Source organism: Tiliqua scincoides, chromosome 4 (assembly GCF_035046505.1).
Source record: "Tiliqua scincoides isolate rTilSci1 chromosome 4, rTilSci1.hap2, whole genome shotgun sequence".
Taxonomy (NCBI): Eukaryota; Metazoa; Chordata; class Lepidosauria; order Squamata; family Scincidae; genus Tiliqua; species Tiliqua scincoides.
In genome coordinates this window covers 60556624-60571105 of record NC_089824.1, presented here as the reverse complement: position 1 = coordinate 60571105, position 14482 = coordinate 60556624, and the positions used below count along the sequence as shown (strand labels likewise).

Below are 14482 nucleotides of genomic sequence, written 5' to 3'. Positions count from 1 at the left end.
TTCAAATAACATGAATTTAACCCTTATATCCTTGACCAGAATGAAGACATCCCCAAGAACTGTTTGTTTTATGCATGGTTTTATAGTTGTGACTTGGTAGTTATATGGATGTCAATCCAATGATTTCATGCATTAACAAGGAGGTGTTCTTCATTTCAACCATTCATTAGCTACATGCCTTTATGGCAGTTTTCAATTTTCTTAGGTTGAATCACATTTTTGCCATGTGAGAGGAATGAAAATATACTCCGTATTTGCTTCCACAAGGGAGAGTGAATTAATCTGCGTGTGGATGCTTTGTCAGCCACAACCTTGGTTATGTGCTTATACTTAATGCATTTGTTTGTTTTTCAATATCTGCAGCTACAGTTTCATTCAATTATTTTTTCATGGAAGGACTACTCCGCTTCCTAGTTAATGCGACTTCAAAGTGCATGAAAGTTATACTTAAAAAATTGAAAAGTAAAGAACACTCATCTACTAAATGTTACAAACCCTTCAGGGAAAAATATTTGTAAATACTTCCACAGTCAGTAAAGTTTCATGGAGAGGAAAAGGACAGGGAGCCCTGAAATGGAGAGAATAGGATCCCATGCACCCCATTGCTGCCAAATCTGCCTTCCCATTCCTCCATCCACCCCCCGCAAGTTACGCCCCAGTAGGGTCCCAAAGTAGAGCTGTGGCGCTGCTGCCTTTTGCATGCTGGCATGCAGCATGCCAGTGATGGAGTGCTGAGCTTGCCATTAGCAACCATTTTATGACAGTAGAAGTCATTTCAGCTGTCGTAATGTTCCCCGCCTGGCATCCCAGTCATGCATAGGATTGGGAGATTTGTTTTTTTCAGTTATACAGGCATATCCCACGATGCATTCTCTTCCTGGTCTCAATGGGCAACTTTAGGAGAAAGGAAGAGTCTCAGAGCGACCAGGAAGAGGCTGCAGGCAATTTGGAAGGCTGACTGCAGCCCTGAAAACAGAGCAATTTTGCTGCACTAAGGTAAACAGAGCTATTTTTAGCACTCTTGTTCACACTCACTATCTTTTCAAATGGCATCCCCGGTACACGTATCTGTAGCATCTGCCTCTGTGAACTTTGTAATCTGTATTGTCTCACCCAAGAACATAACCCAGCATTTTCAATGTCCATTTCTGTCAAGTCACAAGTAAACTGTGCCAATATATATATTTCTGTTTCTGAAAGGCATGATGAAAGTGTAGCAACTTATCCTTTCCCCCCCCCCCAAAACATTACTGTATAAGAATCTAATTGTTTTCATTTTAAAAAGAAACCACTGCAATTAATACTTTTTGAGACTATTATTGTTCAAATTGGACCTGGATATGGTCTCTGTTAATCCACAAACTACTCCTCAAGTTTGTGGCTATTGAAGAATTGTTGACATTCATGTTATGAGAATTACTTAACTTTTAAGTCATTCTCATCATCTGAATTTCAACAATCCTTCCCAAGTTACCTTCTGAAATGAATTTCAATTCAGGCAGAAAGCTGAGGAAATGGTACAATTCCTCAGGTTTCTGTTGTAGTCCTCACTGTAAGACTGACCGGTATCCTTGCAATCTTTGTTAAGTAATTTCAATTTAATTCAGTGTTTCTGGTTCATTTCACCCTCATTATACATTTTAGGAAACCAAATGTACTATATGAATCATTGCAATAATGCATATACTTGTGAAAAACAATGTTCGATTAAGCCCTGAAAATGACTACTTCCTATCCACATTCAGTTCTGCATGTTCTTAAAAAAGAACTGCTCACAAGTTCAGAACACCAGATTTCCTTGCATTTTTTTTCAGCTATATATAGCTGAATAATATAATGTAGTATTCGGAGTGTCCATACTCTCATGTCTGGATTACAAGTTCATGTTATCTGTATTGCAACTGTCAATTTCTTGGTTGACATGGAATTCTCAGGGCTTCTCTTCTGCTGGGGAAGGTGTGGTGTGACAAACATGCTTTCATGCAACTGTTGCTGTCTGGTAGTCTTCAAAACTGACTGTAAGAACAATATGGGGATTAGAAAATAATACAGTGCTTTCATCTGTGCTTTCACCATATTTATGAAACAATGAAAACAGATATATGAAGAATTGTTAATTTCCTTCTGAAAAAAAGTAAGGCCGGTGAATGGAGAAGTACAATGCAATTGAAAAATGGACTATTGTTTCTATGGTGCTTCCTCCATCACATGCATGTGTGCCTGCAAGAGTGCATTATTGCAGTTTAATCATACCTTCCTTTTGTATATGATGCATATATTGTTCATCATAGTGCCATATATCTTCATGTCCTAGCAGTTGAATGTAAACCCTTGGTGCTTGATTAAACCTTAATATGGCACACGAGTGATTATAACAGTACCTGGTGCAGTAATAACAACTGACAAAACCCCAGAGCAGTATTATTCTTCCCCCCCCCCCAAAAAAAAAAAAATTAAGTAATGCTATCCTCTAAGACACTATTCTACAGCAGAACGCCAATAAGAGATTTGCATCCCAACAAAACTGAATAGAGATTGAATAGTTAATTAAAACAGTAGGGTTATGTTTATCAGTTTGGTTTTGAGATTGTTCTTAAGGAAGAATTATGATCCCATTTTAATTAGTACTACTAGAAAGAAAATAAGGTGATTACTCCTGGTTAAAAGCATTTGAATATCAAATAGGAGAAGAGTTCAAAGTAGGCAACACTATCAATGTTCACACCAAATGGTATAAACAGGAATAATGTTGCAGCAATGATTTTTAAGCATTAGTGCTTATACCAGATCAAGAGCAGTGTGTCATGTCAATTTATATTCTGTGAGCCTCCAAGAACTGAGAACAGGTGGTGACTGTAGTACAGAAATGGGGCACATTGCGTTTGTTAAACAGTGACTGCTCACATAAGAAGAGCCCCACTGGACCGGGCCAAAGATCCATATAGTCCAGTTTCGTGTATCTCACAGTGGCCCAGCAAATGCCTCAAGGGAGCACGCAAGATACCGAAAATCCTGTTGCCACTCCCTTGCATCTGGCATTCTAAGGTAACCTACTTCTAAAACGAGGAGGTTACACATACCCATAATGGATTGTAACTTGTGATAGACATTTCTTCTAGATATCTGTCCAGTCTCCTTTTAAAGGGATCTAGGCCAGATACCATCACCACATCCTGTGGCAAGGAGTTCCACAGATTATATACACACTGGGTAAAAAAATATTTTCTCTCCAAACACTCAATTTGAATGAATGTCCCCTGGTTTAGGTGTTGTGAGAGGGAAAAGAACATCTGTCTATCCATCTACTACATAATTTTGTACGTTTCAATCATGTCCCCCCTCATGCGCCTTTTTTCTAAACTGAAGAGTCCCAAATGCTGTGGCCATTCCTAATAAGGGAGGTACCCAGCCCAGTAATCATTTTGATTATTCTTCTGCACCTTTTCCAGTTCAACCATATCCTTCTTGAGATTTCCAGGATTTCAGTTTTATGTAGGAGATATAGAATTCGTCATGTTAATGTGAAAATGGCTTCATTATACATTTGAGATAAGACAGAGTATAAGGTATGATTGAACAGGTTATAAACTCTTCTGATTGCTCAGAAAGTTGTATAATGAGGGTCAAATGTGTTCTTGAATGTCATTTTATCAATTACACTGTAAGGTTGCATATAACTATTTTAAGGTTTCTGAATTTACCTGCAGACATTACTGGAAGATGTAATGACTTGCAGACATTCACTGGCAGATGTAATGCTGTAACTTTTATTTTATATCTTGCTTATTATTTTATTTTTCACCCCTTTTGTTTCCCTTGTTTGATCAAGTTAGGCTGGTTAACATCTTAGATGTTTAAAAGGTACTTCTGTTCAAGGATATAAGGCCATGTTCATTCACATCATGTCTTGAACATATGAAGTCCTCAGAACTTTTTAAAATCCAGAGTCAAAAATTATCTGTGATCTTATGTATTAGTTAAAAACAATATTTTTAAAAAGACCTTGTTTTCTCATTATCTCAGTTTTAAACTTGAAGAATACAATATAGTAAAACAAATGTAAATGCTGTTGGATGCCTCCACATGTTTCACAGTTCTTCATTTTGCTTTTATGTCCAGTGATTTAAATTTAGTTTGCCTGCTGGGATACCCACAGAGTTGGAAATTCCACAGTATCTGACAAAATGAAAGCAACATTTTATGAAAACAAGAAAATTGTGACAGTTTTTATAATACTTTTCACCTTCTTTGCATTTTATCAGCCCATTTTATTCTGATCAGAATATATTTTCATGCAATGTACACTTTTTCATTGTCGTGCCTATAAATATCGCACCAAATTTCTGTGCCACAGATTCTATTCATCCCTTGATTTTTCTCCACTTCTGCCTCCCCTGTTATTGAGTCCCATGATCACAGAATGCTTATTGTGTCTTTGTGGAGGTCCAGGATAGAGTGTTCAAGGAATTTTTTTTTTCTTGCAAGAAATAAGAAAATATTTTATTTTGCTTAGTGGTCAGAAGTGGAGATTATTATTTGTTTGAGACGGACAGTGAAGAAGAGGAAGAAGATGAAAAAAAGGAAGAGGAAGAACCTCCACGGAGATCTGCATTCCAGGTACTGTTCCTGTTCATACATGATCCTGTTAAAAAAAAGCTCAGTTTGGTGTTTTGGTGCTTGAATCTATTCTGAAATGTTTTAAGTATGAAAACTTGGTGCTAATTTAAAATTTTAGTGTTGCTTGCTTCTACTGTTTTACAACATAAGAATGATACTGGAGATGGATTTTCATTCACTTGCACAGGCAGCATGTTTTGTTTTGTTTTTTAAAAAAAAATAAAGCTTCATATCCTGAACTTTATTTTTTCTCATGTTGCCTTATAGACAAATGAATAAGACATCTTTCCATTGGCATTGCTTGAGATTGCTTACGTGCTTTTCTGGTTTTGGAGGGAAAACCCTGTACAATCCTTAGATAGATATTATAATAAACATCAGGTTTGTGTATAATTAGAGCAAACATGCCATAGGTTGGAAAAATGTAAGCCATATCTACAAGAGCATCCGTGTATCCAACTAAGAGCCCAATCCTATCCTTCCTCTCCCTGCTGGTTTAGAAACAAGGCAAAGGGGGTAATGGAATTTAATGAGTCTCTTCAAACATGCAGCATCTCTGCAATAGGTGTGCTCAAACATGCACCAGCTCTTTAATTGGTGTACATCCAAGGAGAGAAAGGGGTGCGGAGGCCGCAGAAAAAGGCGATAGGATCCGGTACACCCTGTCGCCACTGGATCCTGCCTCTTTGCCCTGTTCCTTCCCTCTCTCCACTCAGTTTTGTCCCTTCTTGCCTTCTCACATCCCCCTCTGGAGTCTTACACGTCCAGAATTAGGTGGGGAGCACTGCTGCCTCTCACGGCAGCACTCCCAAAATGGCTACCAATGGAACATTCTGCACTTCGTCAGCAGCCATTTTGCAACAGTGGAAGTGTCTTCTGTTGTCACAAAACCCTCCATAGTACAGCCCAAACCTGCATAGACTTGGGCTGTAACTTATTTTGTAATCATGTGCACACTTAACTGAGTAAATCCCGTTGAATTCAGTGGGGTATACTTCTGCCAGTGAACATGTAAAGGATGGTGCTGTAAGGATATAATTCTGTTCGTACTTACTTGGGAGTAAGTCCCATTGAACACAGCAGGTCTTACTTCTGAGAAGACATGCATAGGATTACACATAATATATGCATTTCTCTGTTTAGAAACAGTGTCCCTGTGAGTGGTCATCCTGGTATTCCTGGATTAAGGCAATACGATTGAGTCTGCTTTATAATACTTGGTTCTCTTAAGTCAGTTTTTTGAAATAACCTACATGCTACATGAGGTCATGTTTGTTACAATAGCTTATACATGTAATTTTCTAGGAAACTTTCCACATGTTAAATCTACGCAAGACTTTTTTGTGGTGATACACATGTCTGTCAATCAGGAGTATGGTGAACGGTTAGCTTCAATACTGAAGTTTAGGATTTTGATCCAGAGCCTACTGTTGTCGTTGGGCTCCTGTTAGTAATTATGGTAGACAAAGCTTTGTAAATTTATTAGAATTTTTCTTTGCCATATCTGACAATAGGAAAGCCACATTTGTGTGCAAGAGGCTGCAATTTCACCAAATAATATTGAATACTAGATATCACTACAGAGCTCATGTAGTATAGCGGCTAAGACACTGGGCTACAGTTTAGGACTTCCCAGGTTTTAATCTTGCGTAGCACTGAAAGTTGACCTTCCATGAAAAGACACACACTCTGTAATTGCAAACTTCCTCCAAGAGTGGAAGGAACATTCTGCTTGTACAAAGGACTTCTGCTCATGCAAGAACTCTTTGCTTGAGCAGAACGCTCCCATTCTCAGGGGGAGCTTGCATTCACACTTCCATTCACTGATACTTTATTGTGGGTGTTATCTGTCACTATCTTTAGGTAAGAGGACTTTAAAAAGTAACTCCCTCTTAGCCTCAGTTCCTTATCTGCAATATGGGGATAATGATATCTTGCAGTGGTGTGGTAAGGAAACTATCTAATACATATGAAGTGCTTTGCATACTGAGAAAGCATTATACAAATCTTAGATATTATTGTTGTTAGATTGCAGCATCATTCTTTACAACACATACCACAAGAGGTGAGCAAAACATTTTTTCCCCCTAAAGCACAGTACTTCCAAGAATTTCCATTCAGTTTTGACATATACAGAAAATACAGTTTCTCTTTCTGTGGACAAATATAGGACGCAATCCTAACCCCTTATGTCAGTGCTTTCTAGCACTGACATAAGGGTAACACAGCTCTAAGGTAAGGGAACAAACATTCCCTTACTTTGTGACTCCATAAGTGACACCCAACTGCAGGATGCAGCACATGTCCAATTGGCACCACTATGCCAGTGCTGGAAAGCACTGACATAAGGGGTTAGGATTGCGCCCTAGTAATATAATGACATTCAGTTGAGGTTCAGGCTGCATTATTAACAATAATAAATGCAGCGTATGTGCAGAAACAAATTTCTACACATGGATCTGCTGTACAGCAAAGAGACTAGTCTGTATTGTCTTGTTCTGCACTAGGTAGAACTGCACTGTAGTTCTTAAGCTGAAAATAGTGTCTTTACTTTGGGTCTAAATATTTCTGTCAAAATCTCCTTATTTATTTTGATCCTTACTCAAGGCTTCTGCTCTGTGTATAATTTTTGAGCAAATACATTTTCAGGTGCAAGACATTCAGTGATTCTTTTTTAATCCACAAAGCTCAGAAATTATTGTAAAAATGTTTTTGTGGCCTAGAAGTCTGCTTCCATATAGGAATGTAGGGGCAGCAATGGGGGAATCTGTATCTACTTGTGTCTGTCATACTAAAGATTAACTTTCATTTAGAATTGTGTTCTTCTAATAAACATTACTAAATATAATAATGTGTGTAATCTTTATGCACGCATTCTCTCATTAATTTGAATGCACCTGTCAAGCCGAATACCTACTGTTCATATTTTGTGAACCTATTATAAATTAACTCCTGTTATCTAACTAGTATTTTGCAATAGATTTCTTATAACAGTAGTAGTATAACAGTAGTAGTCATATGTTCACTAATTTTTCTTGCTTTGTCCTTCTTTGTAGAGAGCTATTGCGAAATTTGCTTCTGCCATTTTAGCCTTGCCAAAGTCTGTTATTAAACTGCCCAAAACTATTCTTCAGTATTTAATCAGAGCTGCAAAGGTATTTGATGTTTCACTGCCATGTAGAATGTGTTCTCATCCCATGGTATTCTGGCATAGGTATCCCATGCTTTATTCTGCATTTTCCCTCTTAACATAACTTTGTGAAAACTTATGACAGTCAAGGATTTGGTATGCATATCATTTAATAAATTGAATCATAAGGTGAATTATCATTCATTTTAACTGTGAGCTTGGATCCCAGAGAGAAAATGCAGAGATACACATACGTAATTCTGATACATCTGCGGAGCCCATATTGAGACGATTCCATCAGCTGCATGCCTTTGTAGAGTGGATAAAATGCTGGCCCTGTTGAAAATATTGTTCAATAATTTAAGAGCAGGATTTCACTCAGCATTTTTATCTTTCTCAGAAAGCTGGTAAAACCTTAAAATGCTGTAACTAAATACACTCACTCTCCAAAATTACTTTTCTTGTGTATTCTGTATTCTGTGTATATTCTGGTGTATTCTTTTGATCATTCCGGTGTCTGTTACCCACCAGCTTGTCTAGGGGGCATCCTTTAATTGTACTTGTGATGACACTTGAAGTACATGCAAAAAGCCACTTGTGTTGAAGGAATGCTACAACATGCTAGGTTCAATATAACAGTTCAGATCCAATCATTTGTTTGTATGTGTTTCAGTGCTGAAACTCAGAATGGAGATTATGTTGGTATTTCATCAGGAGGAAGTTAAAGTACCTTATTTTAAACCTGACCAGTAGAACATGAGAAACATTTCTTCAACAGTTCCTTTATTTGCACCTATGCCCTCCCCAAAACTGTCTTCAATAATAATGTATATACAGAACCACCACAATAAATGTTGACTTGATAGCAACTGTTGGGCTATAATAGGTACATAGTAAATAACACTATTCCAAACTACTAGCTATATCTTGCTTAAATAGAAAACCCTTCTGCTGTGGGGTGGGGTGACCCCTGCAGTTCTTGACACCCCATGCAATTCTGTTTCAGAGGGTCCCCAACTCTCAGGAGCAGATTTTTGGATATCAGGAGGCTAGTGTACTGCAGAGGTGACAGTGCAGTTTGCTTCCTCAAACTCCTTTCCACTAGCATGTCTTATGATACAATCCAAAATTTCATCATACCAATTTTCAGTAGAGGAATGCTCTGCATAATGTGAAAAATCTCAGGCTTCAGTTATTAAGACATCTGCAAATGTCTTCATTATTAACCTTTTTATTCTCTGACTCAAGAAAAAACCGGGCAAAGACAGGCTTTCCCACTGCACTTCTACCCTCTTAATAATAGTTCATGTTCACAGATCAAAAATAAACATTTCTTTGGTTTTATGCTCCTCAACATTCCATTAAGAAATCTTCAGACATATCTTCATAATGCACCTGATGATTTTTGTACATCAGAACTGCAATAAATAAAGTTAAATTAGCCTTTACAGTGTTACTTCCAGTAATGACATTTTCCAGCTTCCCTGAGACAGTTTTTATGGATGCTTGTTTTGAGAGTGGTTACTGTTCCATTCTGCTTGCTTTTCCTGTCCCTTCCTTTTGCATGGCTGTCGCTAATGTCTGTCCTTGCATAAATGTTCTGCATAAATGATGCAATGCCATCTAAAGATAATTTTCATTGATTATCAGAATCAATGAAAATAATACAGACAAAAGCACAATCTTTTGTCTCAAATAGCTAATACACAGTACTTGGTTTTTTGTTGTTCTTTTTAGTCACTTGGTTTTGTGTTGGAAAATAAATGCATAATGAGGTTTTCTTCACATCTTGAGCTCCTATTGTGCTCATATCGTAAAAATATATGCTGTATATAAAAATATTTGCCAGTCAGTGATATTAGAAATAGTAGACTTTTCATAAATGCTCAATAAAACCCAAAACTGTTAAATTTGGAATTATTTACCTAGTTGCCAGAAGTTCTTCACATGTAAACTGTGTATCAATTCCAGCAACACTGAACTAGCAGTTTTATTGTAAGTGTTCAAACAGAGGCACTTCATGGTTGCCTATTTCTTCCATGAATGGAAGGGTGGTTACATAGAAGTCCTTTCCACACATAGGTGTCCTTGCATGAGTTCCTCCATTCATGGGGGGTGGGGAGCTGAATCTCGCCAATCAAGAGCTGTTTATTCAGAACTATCATCTTGTTTGTCATTTGCTCTAATGTATAATTATTAAGGAACTTGAAATAAATTGGTTTGTTCCCTCTAGTTTGTTTACCAGGCCTGGATCACTGATCCTAAAACTGCTCTCCGACAAAGGCGCAAAGAGAAGAAAAAGTTTTGGAAGGAAGGGAGACAAAGGCAGAAAATGTCTGGGGATGGTAAGTATGCACCTATAATATTTTCTGTTGTATCTTGTAAACATACACAGCTTTTTCATTCTTAAAATTGCAGTTGCCGTATTATTATTCAGATAATGCTTTTCATGGGTGGCGAGAGAACAGGAATAGTGGTGTGTGTTTTTACCAGGTTGGCTCCTTGTTTTTATTACTATAAGAAGACATAAACTGAATGGAAAACAATGCCCATTGTTCAGTGATCAGATATATACAACACATGTAGCTAACTCTAGAGCAGGGGTCTCCAAACCCCTGCCTGGGGGCCAGATGCAGCCCGCAGCGGGCCTCTAGCAGGCCCGCAGCCAACCTCTTGTCCCCTGAAAGCCCTGGCCCACTTAGCCAAACATGACTGAAGCTATGCTCTGGTTGCATCTGGAGGGTGTTCTAAAGGCCAGAGAGGTTGAATGAATGAGCCCATTCATTCATTTATTCACACATCTAAGTTCCATCTTTAATTTATTTATATAAATTTTATATTTAAATTTTTTTCTGACCCTCAAAACCATACCAGGCATTTGATGCGGCCCTCTGGTCAAAATGTTTGGAGACCCCTGCTCTAGAGGAATAGAAATAGCAGTGGTACTTGAATTGACTTTGTTTTGGGAAATGAGAAGACAGTAAACAACGAAACAACCAGACCAAATCCTAGGTAGCTAGCTAAAATATTCAAATGCTGAAGTCAGGCAAACTGTGCCAAATTATGGGTAACTAAACTAGCTAATAAAGCAGACTAATATCACTTATATGCTCTCTCCATTTAACTGGATACAGTGGCATTTCCTGACTTGAGGAATGCTATAGAATTTGAAGGTGTCTGCCCAATCCTATGCCATGCCAGCCCACAGCATGTACAACTACTAATGGAGTGTGCACTGCTTGCTATGAGAAGGAGGGGAGATGACCCAGCAGCCAGGGGAACTAATCTTTTTTACTTTGCTCCCCATAGGCTGCCTGACCTCCAGGGGGTCTCCTCACACCTTCTCTTTTGCTGGCATATGTCTGAGGAGATCCCTGAGCACGGGTCTGGGCTGGGAAGGGATGAATTGAAACTTGGCATGCACTGCTGCTGCAGAGATCCCCCCCTCTCAACCCTGGCGCAAGCCCACCACAAACCACTTATGATCCTCCCCAAACCACTACCAACAACAACTTATGAGGTTGTTATGCAGTGGAGGTTCATTGGGCCACTGTGGCCTCTTGCCATGGCCTCCTGCCTTTTGTACTGGCATTCATGGCCCACTGAAAAGCAGAGCAGCTGCCACACCACTACCACAGGATGTAAGGTGGTGAATCACAAGATTTATTCATGGAAAACCCAGCATAGGATTGGGCCTTAACTTGTAGTACACAGGATTAATCTACGCATCTGTGTTGAATAATCATCAGCTGTCAGTAGCTTTTGCTCAAAGCTTGAATATTGATTTGTCAGTTGGTATAGATGTGGAAGATGAAGAAAGAGAGGCACCTGTCAAAAAAAAATCCTCAGATGGACCTGGTAAGCAAAGAGTCAAGAATGTATCTTTTTAACATTATAATTTAATAGCATGCCATAGCCATGTGTTAAATAAAGGCCATGCCAACAAAGTATATATGATCTGTGACTCTGGACATACACATGTATACATAGCGTATCCATCCAGAGTCGCAGTTCTACCAGCCCAAATGATACTATTCTAACCAGAAAATACACATGTATGCTGCAGATTATGAGATTATGCAGATTATGCAGCAAGAGAAATTAACTTTCATGACTGTGTTGTGTTCAGTGATGTTGCATTTAGTTAAACAGTTTTCAGTCCAGCTACATTTTGTAAGCTGAAAAGGATATATTGTTTAAATACCTCAGCTGCTTCAGCATCTTGAAAACATAAGCCTGCTGCTTGGAGGGTCCTGCTGCAAGGCGATGGAACACAATATGTTACCTTTGAAAAGGTAATCACAGAATGAAAATAGAATATTATTACACCAAATGGAAAATGTCTAAAGAATGTCATTTGGTCATAGAGTCTAGTTCTACATGAAAAGGATAGTCTCTGAGGTCACCTCACAGTTACCACAAGGGAGGTTTACCCTAGTTCAAATTTTGGGCGTTATCTGGCCCCTAACTTAGAAATGCCAGATAAAGTAGTTCTAATATGTTAGAAGTTTTCAAAGCAATTACAAATATCTGCTACTGTGTGACAGTTAATGGATTGGTCTGTCTTTTTCCCCCCAGATAACATCATAAAAAGAATATATAACATTTTAAAGTTCACCTGGGTTCTTTTTCTGGCAACAATAGACAGTTTTACAGCTTGGCTCAATTCCGTTTCAAGAGAGCACATTGATATTTCCACTGTGTTGAGAATAGAGCGATGCATGCTTACGAGGGAAATCAAAAAGGTAATATGGCATTTTGTATCATTTACATGACGGTAATAAACAACACGGTGGTGTTTCAGGGCCACTTGGCATATTCCATAGCAACAGATTTGTAGGGGCCTATATAGATTTCAGCAACCTCACTGTATTTACCTTCTCTTTCAAAATATTTTTATAATTTGTGATTGAGGGTCTTCCATTCCATGTGGATGAAAACCCTTAGGAGACTTTAAAAAACATGTTTTTTAATGTAAAATATTTCTATGGCATGTCTCTAAGAGTCCAGAGTTTTTCATTGGCTGGCAACTGTAACATGTTGCCATTTTATTCTTCTCAGGGCTCCTAAAACATGTTTTCATTAGACCGTTGGCAGACCTCCCAGGACAGAAATGGCCTGCTCTGTTTTCTAAATCCTATCTTGTCTTTCCTAGGGAAATGTTCCAACTCGAGAAAGTATCCACATGTATTACCAAAATCACATAATGAAACTTTCTAGGGAATCAGGACTGGATGAAATTTATGAACCTGGGCAAACTGAGAGGACAGCAAGCCTAGAATCAGCAGCTTCTCGTGATAGTGAATCCAGGTATTTTGTTAAAGCACAAAGTAATTATATACATATAGAAGATGATCATAAATATAGAAATATTTACATAAATGTAGAAATAAACTTACCTGGAAGCTTAGCCCGAATTACCTGAATGATGTAGGATTTCCATATAACTAGAAACTTCCTCTGTGGATCTGTGTATAGGCACTAGGACAGGGGTGTCAAACATAAGGCTCAGGGGCTGGATGCAGCCCGCGGAAGCTTTTTATCCGGCTCTCAATTGCTGAGCAGTGCTGAGGTATTACTGGTAAAAGAGCAGCCCCCACAAAAATTCGGCTCTCCCATATCTTGAAACATGATAAAGATTTGCATGTTTTCTCTTCTTTCATTTGTAGTTAATGAATTCCTAAGTGAGAAAAAGTGCTTATTTTTGGTTATGAGTTGTTTAATGACATCACTTCCTGCCTAACAACATCACTTCCAGCCCTCAGCAGGCATCATGAATGCCATTCAGCCCTCACTATGAAACGAGTTTGACACCCCTGCACTAGGATAATCAGCCCCCACATTTTACCTATTTGTTTCCCTCATACTAAAAATTTGTGATGGACCCAAAATCTTTGAACCTTTTTAACCACTATTTCTCTTTTGATTTTTTCCTCCTCTTTAACTGCTCTGTCATTTGGAGGAAAGGGAGAAGGAAGTATTTTTCACTTTCCAAAACTGTTAAAAGCCTCATACAAACTGCTCAAGTATAATACCGGGTTTTACAAAATATATTCCAAAATGTGACTGCTCACATATGCTGTTTATTCTCAATTTACTATTTCTAAACAGCTTGCTGATTTTTAGACTAATACCTAAAAATCAGCATGTAGTTTAGAGTTGGAGACAGTTGAAAATAAGAAAAATTGTTGTGGCTGGGCTTGCTGGGAGTAGCTTATCACCACAATCTGCTCTTTGAAACCTTGGAACCCAGGACACAATTAATCTCAGAGCCTTAGTTGTTAGGTGGAATGGAGCACATGCTAGTGCCTGAGGCTGCAATCCTATCCACACTTATCTGGGAGTAAGCCTCTTTGAATATAATGGGACTTACTGAGTAATACATAGGATTGGGCTGCGAGTCCCCCTCAGGATAATTCTAGATCACTACCTAATTTTTTTTTTAAATTTAAAGGCAGTATCTAGCCTTTTGAATAAAGCTAAATGTACAGGCAGTATTCTACCTAATTACTCAGCAAGAACTAAGTTTTCTCAGCCTTCAGTGTTTTGGCCAGGGAAATAATGAGGTATCTGACAAGCAGTTAGACATTCAGCATACTTTTTGCTTTAATGAAAACCTAGTTTAATTAAAAGTATTTAATAAATTCATGTTTGATTCAGTTTTTACTCTGAAGTAAACTCACCTGTATTCAAAGTAAAAACTTATTCTCCGTAATGTACATACGATTGTAACCT

General features: G+C 38.2%; 1 protein-coding gene across 1 annotated transcript in view; it reads left to right on the top strand.

Moving 5' to 3' along the window:
* PIEZO2 (piezo type mechanosensitive ion channel component 2) overlaps positions 1 to 14482 on the top strand; it is a 247613-nt gene that overhangs the window by 199611 nt on the left and 33520 nt on the right. Inside the window, exons 34-39 of the mRNA XM_066623461.1 lie at positions 4514 to 4617; positions 7674 to 7772; positions 9981 to 10092; positions 11540 to 11605; positions 12326 to 12492; positions 12903 to 13057. Coding sequence (XP_066479558.1) covers positions 4514 to 4617; positions 7674 to 7772; positions 9981 to 10092; positions 11540 to 11605; positions 12326 to 12492; positions 12903 to 13057 — 703 coding nt within the window. The remainder of the gene's footprint in view (positions 1 to 4513; positions 4618 to 7673; positions 7773 to 9980; positions 10093 to 11539; positions 11606 to 12325; positions 12493 to 12902; positions 13058 to 14482) is intronic.